The sequence below is a fragment of the Pteropus medius genome, unplaced genomic scaffold, assembly GCF_902729225.1.
Source record: "Pteropus medius unplaced genomic scaffold, Ma_sr-lr_union100, whole genome shotgun sequence".
NCBI classification, from domain to species: Eukaryota; Metazoa; Chordata; class Mammalia; order Chiroptera; family Pteropodidae; genus Pteropus; species Pteropus medius.
The window spans coordinates 31,417,132-31,434,275 of record NW_024354875.1 but is presented as its reverse complement, the minus strand read 5'-3'; the positions used below and the strand labels follow the sequence as shown (position 1 = coordinate 31,434,275).

The 17,144-nt window shown below is 46.6% G+C and overlaps 1 protein-coding gene across 2 annotated transcripts in view; it reads right to left on the bottom strand.

Annotated features, from left to right (window-relative positions):
• GAD1 (glutamate decarboxylase 1) overlaps positions 1-5,262 on the bottom strand; it is a 38,296-nt gene extending 33,034 nt beyond the window's left edge. Inside the window, exons 1-2 of one of the 2 annotated variants that reach the window (XM_039856015.1) lie at positions 4,782-5,262; positions 3,186-3,330 (exon numbers count right to left, since the gene is read on the bottom strand). In XM_039856015.1, the coding sequence (XP_039711949.1) occupies positions 3,186-3,267 (82 nt within the window). In that variant the 5' untranslated portion in view covers positions 3,268-3,330; positions 4,782-5,262. Of the gene's footprint in view, positions 1-3,185; positions 3,331-4,777 lie in introns of both variants that reach the window. The other variant, XM_039856016.1, reaches the window with a different exon arrangement.
• Positions 5,263-17,144: the final 11,882 nt, after the last annotated feature.

Here is a 17,144-nt window from a genome sequence, read left to right as displayed (position 1 = left end):
GCAAGGAGCTAGATCTGTGGGCCGACCAGCAGACTCGTGCCCTCCGAGCTCCCATTCACACACCCTCCCTGCTCCCACCTTCGGGCAGAGAACAGTGTCTTTGAGAGGCCTCGCATCAGCGACCTGCCCAGTCTCCAAGCGACCCCCAAGAGGGAGCCACAGAAGCGGGATTGGAGTGAGGCAGGCTGACCACCAGCGCCAAGGGCCAGGCTCGGCTGCCCGAATTGCCTAGCACCCACCTGCCAGGCCCTGTCCCTTGGTCTCTGCCCGGCAGACTCGAAGGGCAACCATCGCAGCCTGGAAAGGGAACACAGAGGCATCTGGGACCAACACGTCTCATAATTTCTTGGCGGGTCTCCAGCCGAGTGGCAGCTTAAAATAAACTGGCATGAAATGGGGTCGCGGAAGAGTTCAGGAATTAATTGGGTGAAAAATAGTATTTGACTAGATGATCTGGCTCGCATGGCTGCTCTTCAGTCGGACTCGGGAGTCGAGAAGACAATAGTGCGCATCCAGTCCTCAACCTCAGCCCCCCTTCCAAACCTGCCCCTCATTAACCCTTCCCTCTACATCTTAGGTCTGGAGCAGGCGAAGGGGAAGAGAATCAGGCACCTTGCCCTTGGGTCCCAACCGCAGACCCAGGCCCTGCCGTATTCTCAACTCTTCAGGGTCTATCCTGCCCTCTGGGTTCACGTTCTATCAAGGAGCACGAGGTCTGCCCGTGGTGCCCGTGTGTGAGCAGCTGTGGTGGGCCCAGCGTGAAATTCCCTTTGGATCTCTCAAAACAAGGTTCCTCCAACCACTCCCATCCCCCACTCCACCCTGGCCGATGCCTTCAGCTCAGCGCGAGTGTTGGCTGCGATAAGGAGAGTGACATCCATTAAACCGAAGCACAACAGAGACCCAGCGGGGAGAAGAAATCGCCCGACGTCAGTGAGACAGCATGTCACAGATGGAGTTCCTGCAACAGACAGGAAATCGGTGCGAAAGGAAAACCCAAATAATAATACCTGGTGGGTAAAGACGGATTTCCACCCGATAAAGTGCTTTCACTTTAAACACCCTCTCAGCTAATTTTCCTAACAATCCTATGAAATAAGAGGAGTGTTAATCTAAGACTCAGTTTACAAATAAAATCATTTAGGCTCAGAGAGGCTAAACGAGTTTCCCAAGGTCAATCGGCTGGAATGTTGGAGTCGGACCTATTGCTCTGACTTTCAGAATTGGGGATTACAGTGAAAGAAAGGGAAAGAGATGGGGAGAGGAACTGAGAGAACCCCTTTGATGTAGCCATGGGGGAGGAGGAGCAAGAGAAAGGGTCGCTGGAGCAAGGGGCCGAATACGGTTATGCAGATTAAGCAAGGCCACCTCGCAGAAGATCTTGCAGGAGCAGAGAAGCGGAGCCAACTGGGCAGGCGAGACTGTGTCTGCAACCGAGGGAGAGGGTGGGTAGAGAGCCCCAGCGTGCGCGTGCAGCCTGGGATGCTCACGCCGCAGCTGGACTGTTGAGGACCGGCGCCGGCCTTCTCGGGACAGGGGCCGCATGCTCTTTCCCAGCCGGATCCTCAACTGTCTTTCCTCTGCCTTGGCGGCTTCCTATCGTACCAGACCATGTGCGACGGCGCCTTTATTTGGTCTCAGACCCGGGGCTGGGCACATGCGCTCTACCTCGGGCTGCGGCGGGGAAGCAGGAGCGCGGGTTGGCGGTGGAGGAGCAGGACTCGAAGGTGGGTGAACACAAAGGCTGCCCAGTTTCGACAGGCAGCAAAAAGGGGCGGGAAATATGGAGAGGGCTGAAAAGGGAATCCATCAAGGCCAGAGAAACAGACAAAGGCACGCAGGCCTCGCCTTCCTTCCAGCCTGCTCCGGCCAGCTTGGCCACCAGTGCCCGGCCCACGTGCCACCAGAGGTGGTGGCTCTCCCAAGCCCCTCTTCATTGTGTGGGTAGTTGTAGCTCGCTTGGGGGAGGGGGTGAGGAGAGGGAACTGCAAAAGGAACTAGAACGCAGCCTAAGGACTTAAGACACGGGTCTCCAGCCCCGGAAGCCAGTGGTTGGAAAGGAGGCTTACCCCATAACATCCCCCATCTTCGTTGCTGGAAACAATCGACTTTTTCTCAAGCTTATAGAAAACGCCGTAAAAGCACAGCAAAAAGCCCTCCTAACCACACTGTTATATAGAAATTTTATATAGAAATTTTAGGGCTGTTACTATCTGGAGCTGATAGATTTGGGAGGAGGCACATTTCAAGCAAAAATGGAAAAAGAAAATTCTCTCATCCCCATGCCTCAACGGAAAGGTAGGGAATCAATCTGAATTAAAGACAGATTTCTGTAATGGGTTGAGGAGCGCTCTGAGCTAGGGGCAGGGAAGCATAAATTTCCTCCCTAACCCCTCCGCCCTTTATCTGTTCCCCTTTTCTTACAGGCGTGTCAGTTGCTGACAGGTCTCCTGCTCGAGAGAAAAGAGAGGAGTGCTCTCTCCTCCCGCCCTGGCAAACCTTCTGGCCTCCTCCTGGTTCCCCACCTCTCGCCACTCAGGATTCTGCCTGTCCCTTTCCTTTTTTTGTGTCTGAGATGTAATTAATGGTCTAAAATATTGAGGCTCAACTTCAAACGGTTTTATGCACCTTTTTCGTCCCTGCCTTCTCCCTCACTCGTCAATAGCTAGAAGCAAATTTGGAGCAATTAGGGACCCCGAGTTTTCTAAAAGCTGCAATTAACGTCGAAATTTCCGCTGATTATAGACTTCGAGCACAGAGCAGGCGGAAAGGAGGAGGGGGGGTCAGATCTCGGCTCAACGAAAGCAGCAGACAGAAAACTCGATTTCAGCTGAGACTCCCGGCTCCCCACACCGCGCCCAACCCTGACCCCCCGACGTCCCACGGAGCAAAGAAACCACACACAATACAACAAAAGCAACATTCTTGCCGCCCCTTCCTCTCCCGCAGCGAAGCCCTCAAGGATCGCTACCATCCACGACCCTGCGTGGTTCCCACTCTCCAGCGCCTCCAAATCACCTAGCATCCCTGTCAGTCGAATGACCTCTGGCCCGGACCGGGTCAGGGCCCCATTTCTTTCCAGCCTCCATCATCTCTGCGCTCTCCCTTCCTTTTCCGCCTCCTCACGTCCCAGTGTCCCCGTCTTCCTTGCAGTCGATTTGATAGGAAACTGGGGCAGGACCTACTTGTGGGGCGCAGGTTGGTAGTATTGGGATCCGCTCCCGCGTTCGAGGAGGTTGCGGACGAAGAAGGGGTCGAAGACGCCATCAGCTCGGTCGTCCCGGGGCCTCTACTGTCTGGGGTTCTCAGCTAGTCAGGCGCAGGAACAGGCTGTAAAGAGAAGCGATAGCTGTGCGGGGAGGGCTTCCGGGGTCCGGCGTGCGGAAGCTACTGAGTGACCCGAAGCGCAGACGCTGCTCCTGAAGTCCGGGCTCGGGAGAAAGAGGCGGGAGGAAGGGCACCTAGCTCGCTGGGTCGGGGTGCGCGGCGGGGGGTGGGGGAGTGGAGACGTGCGCGTGAGCTGCGAGACTCCGGCGCCGGCAACGTAGCCCCGGGCGGCTCTCCAGTCAGGCGGAGCAGCGGGGCGACCTGGAGCGCAGCGCTGAGACGAGAGGAGCCCAAGGCCAGTGCAGGACGCAGGGGTGTGGGGGGACTGGGCTAGGAGGGCAAGGGAGGCTCAGTGCGTGATTTCCCAGCCTAGCAGCGACAAGCCCCATTGGGCTCTCAGCAGCCGGCGGGCGGGTAGACGGGGGGGAGGGCGCACTGGGCGGGCACGTCTGGTTCGGTGTCTGGTTCCCGTTGTTGTGTCTGGCTAATTCCTTGGAAAGAAGGAGGCTAACTGCTCTGGAGACCGAGGACTTTGGTGAGACAAGGTGAGAGGAATAAAGAGTCCAGGTCTTTACAATCTCCATCGGACTTGGCTGGGGAAGAACTACAGTCACCTTGCACTCCAGACAGCCATGAAGCAGCGGGTCGCAACCTCGCTTGCTCCCTCTTGTCCCACCCCGCTTTGAGCCATCTCGAAGCCTGGGACGAGGCTCGGTCCAGGTTTCTGTTTTCCCTCCACCCAACTCTCTGAGGTCCCCGGATTTCTCACCGCACAGACGCGGAAAGGGTGAGGGAGGCGAGGAAGGGGAACGTCACCGGGGAAACGAACTTGCGCCCAGCGCGCGGGAGGCGACAGACTGGAATTGGTGCGCGGCGCCTTTGATCAGCGCTCGGCGTTGGCGCGATGGCGTCCGAAGGCCCGGGGACGGAGAGAGTGCGGGCGAATCTGGGTAGATCTCAGAATCCGCAGAGTAGCGCGCGCCGTCCACCACTTCCCCACCCTCCCTTGAACCCCACACTTAGCCCGGTGCGCGCACTCGCACAGCAACGCAGACAGCGAGTAGACCGCGTCTTCTGGGGGAAGTAACAGGTTACCACTCCGAGTAGCGCTTTCGGCTGCTGCTGCTGTCCTGGAGCCCTCAGGTGGGACGGACGCTCGCAGCTGGGAAGCACAGGGGGGAAAATCCCTCTCTATCCACTTCTGCACGAGCCTCAGCTTCTGTGCATCCCTGGGGCGTGAATATCGCTGGTGGGGATAGGATGAGTGCAGAGGGCGGGGGTCTCTGCGCCGCGCACCAGCGGAGGGCCAGGACTGGCGGGCGGGAAGCACTGGGCTGCAGAGGGTAGATGGAGGACGCCCAGGGTGGGGGTTGGCGGAGAAACCGCGGGTGAAGAACCAGCTGAACAGCCGAGGCTGGGCACTGGGAAGTCCGTGAGGCCGCGCGCTTACCCACCTTGGCTGAGCGAAAGCAAGCCGAGCGCTCCTGCCGCTCCTCTGCGCAGCGCCCAGCTATCTGGGTGGGCCGGCCCTACAGGCTTAATTTGCCCGGCGTCACCTCCAGCTGTCGCCTCACTCACACTAGCCGTCCCGTACGCGAGCGCCGGGAGGAGAAGAGACCGGGAGAGGTGGCTGCTTGGCTTTGGGGGAGGCGGAGGCGGAGTGGGGAGGCGGGCCTCGCTGGGAGGGGGAATCACGAGGCCGCTGCTCGCGGGGGCAGCTTGTCGGCAGAGCGACGGGGCTCCTTTGCAGGTGTCTGACCGCCTCTGGAGCTTTATACGGAGATTATAAATCCAGATCACGGTTTTGCACCCGGAAAAAAAAAAGAAAAAAAAAAAGGCCCTATGAGTAATCCAGAACGTACTCAACACGCTCTATTTTTTGAAATAGGCAGTGTCGGGTAAGACTAGGGAAAAGATAATTCCTATGAAGAATTCTGCTTCGTTGAGCACTTTTCCATCCCTTTCCTCTCCCCACCCCCATATCTTCGAGATGACGAGAACAGTGACTTTGCCTCAATTTCTTTCCCCTCTGTTCCCCCAGGTCTGCGACCCTGCCATGCTTCCTTGAGCGAAAGCTCGCTCTGTGTCCTCGCTGGCTCCCCACTGAGCCAGGATTGTTGTAAAAGCTCCGAGACAGAAATGAGGGGGGACACTCAAACCCTTGGAGGAATCTCCATCTCCTTTTCACTTCAGTTTGCTCTTCCAGCTTGAGGCCTCCCCAAGGTACCTCACTTGAGCGCAGCTACCAGTTACCACAGCAGAGAAAAGGGTCTCGTTTTCCACCCACTTTGAGCTTCCTTCTAGAGTCCACCTAATGTAAGTAAATCAGGAGGCTTTGGTTAGAAATAAATAATAAAGATTCATTCAAGGGTCTTAGAGTTTACAAACTGGAAACACAACTAGGCAAAACCCAAAGTGTTCCCAAGAAGAAAGATAAGCTGAAGGTTCTTACAGTATAAAATCTTGAAGAGAATTAGTCCTTGCATTCTTAGCCTCTAGGTTGGTCCCCGAAGGTAATCCTCTAGATGAAGGATGGTCTGCATAATGGATGTCCGGTGGTCTGGATACCTGAACATTTTTTCTTTAGTCCTTCGAGAGATAACCAGAGGTTATCTGCAGATTTGATGTGTATCCAGGCATTGAGGCAAGACTGAAAAGTTAAAAAGTTTAAGTTCCCAGGCTAGTTAAAACAAGAAAAGAATTGTTTCCTCATTCCTCAACCTGCTTGATTTTAGTAAATTAGCAGCTTGACTTTAGTGACCCTATTTTATTTCTTCACTCTATTCCTCACTGTCTTTGGTCCTCTTAATGATGGGGAAAGAAGTAATCCTGATTGATCACATCTGAAGGTTAATAACGTACACGAGCTCTGCTTTACACACGTGGGGAACCCCAGGCACAGAAGGCATGGCCATGTGTGGTGTGTGTGTGTGTGTGTGTGTGTGTGTGTAAAATGGAGGGTTTACTTTTTAAGATTCTCCTTATGCAGTATTTAAGCATATTTAATGAACTGCCGCGTTCAGAAAGCCCCTTACCACCAAAAGACGTTACGGAAAAATTTCCACCAGAGGGCGCCAGGCGCTCAGAGACCAGAGTCATTGTGTTAGTCGGGTCTTTCCTGGTGCGCCAGAACCTACACCTGGAGCGGCGGGGTCTGTAACTCTTCAGCCTGTTCAAGCTACCTCTCAGCCACCCCCGTGGCTAAATTTTGTTCTCTTCTTTCCTCTACCTCAGCTTCTTTTACTTTAAGGCAAAACAAAGTTGATTTTTGTGTGTGTCTGGACGACACCGTGTAACAGTGATTACTCATTTTTCATTTTTTCCCCTGTTGGGTGCAGCAGGCAAGGGTTATTTATGGACTTGTCTGCGGCCTTGTTAGTCCACCCAAGGCCCGCCCCTTCTCTCTCAATGTCTTATCGCCTTTCACCACGACACAGTGGAAATGCTGAAAATCTTACAAATCATTGGAAATTCCATAAGGGAGATTCAAGATTCGCCCTGAGAAGATATAGTCCGACAGTTAAGCGGGATCTCGCTGTGAGGTTTGAAATAACCGCGTTGCCCTTGATACTAAAGAAAATACTGTCGCCCTCTCCCCACCTTACAATAAAAATTCGCGTACTTTTTAAGGACACAAAAGCATCCTGAACGGCGGGCCTGGGGTAATCGCAGCTCCAGGCCAGAGCTTGAGGCTGGACACGGTGGGCGAGCCCACTCCGCGCGTGAACGTCCCTTGGAACCGCACACTTCGAAGCTTCTACGCCACGCTTGAAATGCGCTGTTTACTACGAGGTGAAGCTCAGAATTCTGTTCACTCCCCCTCCTCGAGCCTCCCTAGAAGAGACGATTGCACCAATCAGGGAGCCCGGTGCCAGTGCTAAATCATTCACGAAGCGAGGGGCAAGGAGGCAGGCCGGAGGAAGCAACAAATCCCAGTGCCCCTCTGGGTCCTCTGTCCCGGGAAGATAACCGCTCACCCTCTGTATCCTCGACCTTCTTCCAAGACCCAAGATTTTCGAGAAAGGAAGATTCGTTTACCTTCACCTGTGGCATCAGATTGAGAAATTTACAACCACTCCCTCTTCTGACAGCAGTTTCCAAACCGCTCACCCCTAACGTTTTAGCCAAGAAATTATCTCTTTGGAGAGAACTCTCCTACAAAACTACAAGATTAGGTATCACAAATGAAAACTGAGTAGGTCCAGCTGTGAGGACATTTCTCCCTTTCTCCTTTATGGAGAGGGAGGGGAGAAATGAAGGCTTGTCCTAACTTAAACATGTGTAATATCCGTAATTAGTTAATTAAACGAATATTTATTAATCACCTACTATGTGACAGGCATTGTTCTCATGGAACTTACACTGTCCCAGCACTTATTTATCCCTGCACTCATGGAGTTGACATTTCAGTTAGGCGGGGGGAGCAACAGACTTGGGGACTTAATAACTTTGATTTATTTTGCAATTCTCTCTCGTTCCACCCAGAATCTTGGTTTCAGCGGAGATGGTAAGGAAGTGAAATAAAAGTCTGGAATTCCATCCAGGTGCAGCACATCAAGTTCAGAGGGAGGGCCCAGCTTTCAGCACCAAGGACAGCGCCCACGACAAGGATCCGCAAGCCTCCCTTTCTTCCGCTTGTCTTCAGCACTTGGTCAACCCACCCTGCTCGATCCCGCCCGCTTCTCTCCAGGCAGTAACTGCTGTGTGTTTTCCCTTGTTGGTGACAGTGGAAGTGGTGGTGAGGTATTTCACTCCACTTTGCTCTTCGCCGATTCGAGATCGCACGGAGGGTGGTTGTGGTCGTCTTTTGGCTTTTCAGAACATTTGGAATATCTATTTTTGTTTGTGTTTTCCACTCTTCTTTTTATCTTTTATTAGTATGGTGGGAAGATGTTTCGGACAATGGGGGTGGAAAAAGATATCCTCTCTAGGGACTCGAACCGGTGGTGAGGGATGGCCCGGAAGGGAGTGGTATCCGCCCAGCTGTTTCGTTTTCATTTGATCTAAGGTTTAGAGCTTTGAAGAAATGGGAACGCGACTCCCAGAGGCAGGAGTGGGCGAGTGCGACCCCTCCAGACTCTCTTATGGGTTTGCGAGCCTGCAGCCTTGGCTACTCGATCTTGTCCTCCAGAACAACCTTCGTTTAGGTCAACGTTGGCTGGAACTTGGGAACACGACCCTCCGCCCACAATGCCCTTTCCCTGGGAGGTTTAAAGAGATTTCAACCGGATTTGGAGCCCAACCTTTCTGCAAAAGAAAAAGGAAGTGGGTGGGAGGAGAGTAAGGCGTAGAAGGGGCGCCCACACGGGGTGCGGTGGAGATTTTTATGCGTAAAATACGGTCCACGTCAAGGTGAGTAAATACGAAACGTCAATCTTTTATTTATTTATTTTTTTGACGTATTTAGCACGTTTAGCTTCCAGGAAAGGCAATTTAGAGGCACAGTGTTGGTTCATTTCAGCTGGCTCTTTTAAGGTCTATTTTAAGTATCTAATTTATGACCAAAAAAGAGCGGGGGGAGGGGGAGGGCAATGGCAGTGCTACCGTTTTAAACGTCTGTCTACCGAGACCAGGACTATGGGAAGCGTTTTTATCCTTACGCCGGTTTTTCCGAGGTCAGAGCTAAGGTCTATTCGGTGTGTTTATGTACTTTAAAGGTAGTTCTCTAAATTATTCTGGACTTTGAGGACCATAGCCAAATCGACACTCCTACCCTAACAGACCACACTACACTCTCCTGGGAGACAGGAAAGGGTTAAAAGGGTGGCGAGAGAGGCAGAATTCCAGCCTGAACACTGGAGAAGACTCCGGAAATTATAACCTTTTCTCCCAAAGAGCGTTGAATTGCTCAGATAATAGTTAACTGGTCCCTTCCCTCTTGATAGTCATAAGATGAAAACATTCCAATATTAAAGAAATTAATCAAGGAGGACAGAATGATTTGTTTTTGGGCAAATCCTTGTACAAATCTTAAGACACGCAATTCTTGTTATTCCAAACGTGAAGACAAGGGGACCACCAGGTGGCGATAGATTACAATTTCTGAGGAGAAACAACGCGCCCCACAGGCAGCAGTTCTTCAAGGGAAACTGCAGACTCTTTCCAGTTCACTCTCATCCCCAGCCGTATTTTACAAAGCAAGGCCCCTTTTAATGCTTCAAGCTGCTGGGAGAAGTGGCCTGAAAATTCAGAGTCCCTGTCCCTTTGGTGAAAGAGAAGGGGATGAAGAGTATCCGTTTCCCACAGAGCTGGTCCTCAAAAGCAGCCTTAGGAAGTTAACTCTGATATTAGGCAAGGTGTTTCACTGCAAAATTGGATACTAAGGCAATAACAGATCTGGTTTGCAATTCTGACAGAGAGCTCTGAGGATATATCTGTTTTCAGGTCTTCTTCAATAAAAACCAAAATCAAAATCAGTCCTCAATAAAAACCAAATCTTCCTCAATAAAAACCAAAAGCAAAATCAGTCTTTTCTCAAAAGTGGAATGCAAAATGATTTCCCATGAGATGCTTTTAAGCGATACAGTATGAAATGGCATAACTAGGTGTAGTAATATTTTATCCATTTCTTTCAGTGTAAAAGCTCTTAACTACTTTTAAATAACAGGCATTTAGCCCTTGTTTCAGACTTAGATATCTGAGACTGTGATTTGAGGAAGTTCTCAGTTGTGGAGAATCTGATAAACTTCTATTTCATATTGGGTTCATTCTTTAATCTTGGCCAGTTACCGAAGGGAGAAACTGGAACCGTAAAGGGAGGGAATTCATCATTGCTGCTCTAGCTCAGTCCCCTTCATGTTAAGGATTTACATATAAGAGCACACTGGAATTTATTTACACCTAGTTCTCACTTGAATCATCTGCAAATCTGTGCCATGGGTTTTCCCAGTCACCTGGAGTTCATTCTCTTTATCTTACTCCCAGCTGCAAGGCTGAGGTCCTTCTTTCTTTGTCTTTGGGTGAGTGAGGGATCCTTTTGATCTGCACAACCTGAAATCTCAAGCAACCCTTAAATGTAAGGGTTAGTCAATATCTTGAGGCTATAGGCACCTTGTCTCAACTTCATAGCCAGGGGCAAGCCACAAACAAGCATGGGAGCATGGGGAGACTTGGAAGGGTAAAACTTCTTTTCCTCTTCTCTAGGACTGTATACTCCACTTCTCCCAACCCCGACCCCTTGATGTGGGGCTTGGCCATGTGATTTGCTCTGGCTACTGGAATGGAGCTGAACTGCAAACCCACGAGTTTTGGGCTGATGTGCTTTGCATCACTTTTGTGGCAGAGAAATGTTTTGGCATAGGCTGCCCAGAATTGCCCAGTTTGGCCTAATGGTGGTGATGATGTTGGTGAGTGGGGTACATTAGAGACAGATCTTTCTCTGTCTCTCTCATTATAGAAACATGACATGGAAATTATTTGGTTTACAGTATGAATTCTAAATTTAACTATCACCTCTATTTTGCTGATGAAGCAACTGAAGTCCAGAGAAGTTTCAGGACTTCCCAGACCACAGTGAGAAGTGAGCTGAAAACTCCTCTTCCTTCAGTCCCAGTTCCCTGTACACTGCTCTGTGAGGTCTCCTAGCTCTGCCACATAATAACCATTTGACCTTGGAAAATCACTTAATCTCTCTGGACTCCCCTAATGAGAGGGGTAGGATATCAGATGAGACCACGTAAGGCTTCATTCATCTAAAATAATTATTTTGTAATAGTGTTTGTGACTTTTCTCACTGGGGAATTTTCTCTATTGCGAATACTAAGGACCCCTTTCGAGGGCCTCTTGGGGTCTTCCAGGCAGCTTGTTACAGGAGTAAAGGCAAAAATTTTAAAGTTACTCAGACAAATTCAAATCTCAATTCTACTTATCACCTATTATTTAACTGTTCTCAGTCTAAATTTTCACATCAGTAAAATGAGGGCTAATATTAGCTCTGTGGGCTATCTTATTTGATGCCCATGAAACTCGGCACGTTCGACTGTGCCTGGTTTATGATGTTTAATAAATGTTAATTCTTGCTCCTGTTCCTCCTCTTTAGTCAATCATGATTTTGATCCACTTAAATGTTTTCTCCTTGGATGTATAAGCTAAGTCTAATGTGTTTTTGTTGCCCATTTGTTCCAGTAGAGCTTGATCATCCCCCGACATGGACTTGAGGCCCCTCCCTTTAGTGATTTAGAGGTTTTTTAACCCAGAGAAGTTTTGATTCCTAGAGAAAACTTTCTGATGGGATATTCAGACTCACCTGAGAAGTAAAAGGGAGCCAGTTTTGTGACAAAGTCTTCATTCTGCCCCAGGGACGCTGGCCTTCTTGCTGTTTCTTGAACATTCTAGGCATGCTCCCACTGTGGAGACTTTGCAATTACTGTTCCTTTGCTTGGAGAGAAAAGCTCTTCCCCCAAGTACTCATAGGATTTGCTCCTCCTTATTCTGGTCTTTGCTCAAATGTTCAATGTTATTTTCCCAGTAAGACCTTGCTTTAGACTTCTATTTAAAATTGCAATTCTCTCCCGTCCATCCCCCCCATAGTCCTCCCTGTCCCTCCCGTTTTTTCTTCCTATAATACTTTTTATATCAGTTGACATACTGTATATTTTATTTATTGCTTCTTTCTTCTCATTAAAATGTAAGCTCCATGAGTGCAGGAATTTTTTTTTTTTAAACTGACCCGGCACAGAATGATTCCTGGAACACTATAACCAGCCAATGCATATTTTGCTGGTTTTTATTTTGTGCGGCTAAACAGATAAAATATTCCTAAACTCTTTAGCTGACCATCTAGAAGGCACCTAGCAACTGCAAGATAAGTGTAGGCAGTCATTTTGCATCAGTTTCTTTTCCACATCTGGATTCAGATGAGAAAATGTAGAGAAGGAAGAAATAAGTCCCCAAAAGTTGGAGCCCTAGGAGACCTCAATTAGCCTAAAAGAGAGTAGCCAGTTACATTATTCAAACCACTGCTTTCACAAGTTGTAAAAGTTTTAGTTTGAGACAAGTTTCTTAAAATAGTCTTTTAATTCCATTTAGTACATATGGTTTTCAATATTTTTTCTTATTTTCTTTCATTGGTGGGTTGCAAGTTAAGAGAACATAGCTTTAGGATGGTGATGTTGGTAGCTGATTTAAGTATTCTGCCCCACCTGTGGTTGAGTTCCTCTGATACCAACAGGAAGAAACTGAATTTGATGCCTGTTATGATGGAGAAGAGATTTTCCTTCTAATACACTGTCCAGTGGTAGACAGAGAACTGAAATTCGTCATCTTTACAAAGTGATCATTTTCAAATAATCCTTTCTATAGAAAGATTTTTAGAATAATTTTTATTAGAGATGAAGATACACTTAGGGAACCTGAGGGCGTAAAACACCAAAAGCTTGTTACAGAGTAGAAGAGGAAGCATGCTAAAGTATTTAAAAAGCACAAAAGGAACTCATGAAGGTTAATCAACTATGAAAAATATATAGGTAATGTCCCCATGTGCAGTTGTCCAAAAAAAGGTACTAAGAATGAAGATTCGCCAAATAAGCTCTATACATTGGTTACCTATATACCTGCCACCACTTTCAAAAATTTACAGGAGGAAACTCTCCTCCCCATCATGAAATAAAGTCCTTGATCTGATTGGGCCAATGTAGGTCACATGTCCATCTGTGGAACACAATAAGTCACCAGAGAAATGCCATGTACTGGTTGGCTGAGTGTCTTTCCTGAGTCCCCCGGCTATATGTGTGGGGAGTGAATGTCTGAACAAAATCAGGGCTCTTTTGGCAAAGAAGCTGGGAGGGGTGGATGCTGAGTAGACAGCTAGTGGTATTCACTATATTCACTTTCCTGATTTTCTTCTTGGCTGTTCTTCTCAGTCTCCTTTGTGCATTTTTCTTTCTTGGACCACCACTTAAATATTGTTCATCATTTCAGATAATTCTATTTTCAGTCCTCTTCTATCCAGACTATACTTTCTCTGTGGGCCACCACTGCCATATCTTAGATTACTATCTCTAAACAAAGAGATATCTGTTATGTGTTGAGTCTAAAACTGATGACTCCTAATTATGGTATCTATCTCTAGCCAAAGTGTCTCTTCTAAGCTCCATTCTATGAATTCCAAAAAAACTAACATCCAATACTTCCTGTGGTAGGTAGAATAATACTCCCTCCCCCAAAGATGTCTATGTCTTAACCCCCAGATGCCATAAATATGTTAGGTTACATAGCAAAGGGCAATTAAGGTTACAGATAGAATTAAAGTTGCTAATCAGCAGACTTTAAGGTAGGGAAGATTATCCTAGATTATCCAGATGGGCCCAAAGTAATTACAAATGTCTTTAAAAGTGGAAGAGGGAATAAGTTTCTGATATGACTTGACAATGTCCTTGGTGATAAACAGTCTCTCGCGTTTCCCAACTATTTCCCTTGTGTACTTCCTCTTAGAAAAGACCCTCATGGGGCTTATCAAAACTCTGATCTTTTGTATTTGAGTTGACCTATCTGGCCCTAGCCTGGGAATTCCAAAAGTTCTACTTGCGGACCTAATCAAGACATGTACCTCAGGTCCTGCCGCTCACTCTCTGCCTGCACCTGACCTCCCCAGGCATAAGGTATACCTCCTCCAGGACTTATGAGTAATAAACTTCTCCATTCACTTTTCCTTGGGGTCTCTGTTGAACCATGGCTCACCATCCAATACCCCACAGTTCTACTTAACAAATGTTAATTTAACAAAAATCAGGACACAGGGGAGAGAGAACGAGAGAGACTGCAATGTGAGAAAGTCTCAGACATTGCTGGTTTTGAAGATGGAGGAATAGGGCAGGCATGCAGGCAGGAATGCAGGCAGGCTCTATAAGTTGAAAAAGACAAGGAAACAGATTCCCCTAGAACCCTCAGAAAGAATGCAGTCTTGTTGACACCTTGATTTTGGCTGAGTGAGACCTATTTTGGATTTCTGACCTCCAGAACTGTAAGATAATAAATTCATGTTGTTTTAAGCCACTAAATTTGTTGCAATTTGTTACAACAGTCATAGAAAACTAATATACTTCCCGTACTTGTGTAAGTTAACTGCCCACATTTTCAGCAAATCTTCATGTTCCTGTTCTTAGCAGATGGTACCACCATATACCCAGTTATCCAACTGGGAGTTATGCTTGACTTCTACCTCTTCCCCACATTTAATTCATCACCAATTCCTGTCAGTTCTTTTTACCTCTAAAATAACTCCTCCATTTCATTGCATCCCTCTGCTACTGCCTTTTTCTAGGCTATAATTTTGAACTGCTAGAATTATGTAATAGTGGAGTTCTATATTTTACTCTGTTCTCTACATTTTCAGATATATGTGTGTGTGTGTGTGTATAGATAGATAGATAGATAGATAGATAGATAGATAGATATAAATTTTTTAAAATTGAGATCCATAGGCAGAAATACATCTCACGTTATGATCTAGGACACACACACACTCTCTCACTCTCTCTCTCACACACACACACACACAAACCAAATGTTTCACAAAACCATAAATCCCGTACTCTTTTGCAATGTGTGCTATTTTCTATTCTATGTAATTTAATTTTAAAACCCCACAAATTTGTGACTTACTATAATGATTTCATTACTGACCAGTGGATCATGACCTGTAGTTGGCGAAAACATTTTCCTACCTGGCTACTAGAATTCTATTTATAAAATACAGCCATTATTTTCCTTAAAATCCTTCAGTGGCCTCCTACTACTCTAAGGATAAAGTTCAAACTTTAACGTGGCTTATATGATCCTTCATTATACAGCCCTTTTATGACTGTAGCTTCATCTGTTTCTAACTGGTTCATTTTCATTTTGCAACCTAACCTTACTTACTTTCTGGACTCAGGATGTAGCTACTGATAGAACACTCTTCCCCACATCCTCTTCTTGTAGCTAATTTCCACTCACTCTACCTTCTCAGATTAGACTTCACTTCCTTCTGAATGCTTTCCCTGGATGCCCGGCCTGGGTTAGGTGTCCCTCTGTGTGCTCCCTTAGCACCCTGGACTTCCTCTATGGCAGTGTTTATCACCCTGTATTTCAACTACAACAGTGCTATTTAAGAGCAGGAACTGGGTTTTGTAGACCTAGTAGGCCTTCAGTAAACATTTAGTCAATAAATAAATGGAACTATTTCAATGGGTTCTCATCTTAAGTCCATTAAGTGGAATTCTCACACATTCCCATTGTTGGTTCTTTCACACTACTGTAACATGTTATTGAGTTTCAAAGAAGGCAAAGGTCTGAAACTCAACTGACTACATAGATACAACTTGTGTGCTGAGTCATTAAACAGTTTCTAGAGTTTAACTCTGTGTGAAGCAGCCTGCAAAGCTGTGTTCAAGATTCACTAGATCTCTCATGCTGGGACATAAACTAGCATCTCTAATTCTTAATTTCTTTATCTGAATTCCAGTACCTCAGTTAATTTATTCTTGGATATCCTCAAGCATCCCAAATTCAATTTGTGTAACTTACAAGTATAGTAATAGCATGCTCTTAGAACTATTGTGAGAAGCCAGTGAGTTAAATAAAATAATATTTTGAAGATTATTTTTTAGCTATTATTACTACATACTGACACACATGCCTATGTCAGGTTATGCCAACACCCTGTTACACTGATTAAGGACAGCAAGTAGGATGAAGACTAGGAAGAGAGGGGTACCTGCATGAGCAAAGCTCAAAAATTCTTAGGGTTAGCTATAGCATGGCCTATGATATCATGGCTTTTTATTAAAAGAGTTTCTTCCTTAGAACTTTCCTGTTCCTTTAAAAGAAAACTAAGACCTCATTAGTGTAACTAATTTGGTCTGTGATATCAGTTTAGGCTATTTTATGAACTTCTTGGTTGGAGGGAGCTCCATACTCAGGTAAGCTTCATCGGATTGCTGCACGGTGGTTTTCCTGCGGTGGGAGGAATAACGAATTCCCCACAGATGAAAAGAACAAGCCCCTCGTGAGGTCTGTGTCAGCCATCTGACTACTTCCTCCACTGCTGTCTGACTATTTATGTACCTAGAAGATTACACATACCCATTTTCATTTCTTTTAGCCACTCCTATGCAATGGTGCAGAATTTCTTCCTCTGAATGTTAGCAAGCTACAAATACCCAAATAATAAATTTTGCTGCAAACATTTTGGATATATAATGTGATACTGTGCTGATATAAGAATAAAAATTCAAAATGGCTACCCCAAAATCAGATCGGCACATTCAAAAACAAATTACTTAGAAATACTTTCCTCATTTTTACCTCAGTTACCTTACAACCTAATTTGAAGGTGGCAGAAGTTCATCGAGGAATACAGAATCAGCAAAATAATGTAGATTGATATATCAAAAGCATAATAAAGTTGGGTAAATATTTCATAAAAGAATGTAAACATTTTCATTATTTTCACTTCATTTGTTCAGTTTATATATCCCATTATTTGCCAGGCACTTGTCCAGTTCCTTGGGAAATAATGGTGAAAAAGACAAAATCCTGCTTCATGAAGGTTACATTTTCTGACAAGAAGGGAGAAGATAAAAAAGAGCAAGTAATTAAATAAGAATTTCAGGTACTGATATATGCTATAAAAAACATAAATGATATAAAAGTACCTAAATAGGTGGTCATGGGAGGGGCTAAAAGTACGTATTCTGGAGCCATAACATCCATGTACAAATCCAGGCTCTATCAATCAACAAGTATATGAAGTTGGACAAATTATCCACACTCTCTGTCTCAGTTTTCTCATCTGTCTAATGGGGACAACAATAGTACGTACCTCATGGGTTTGTTGG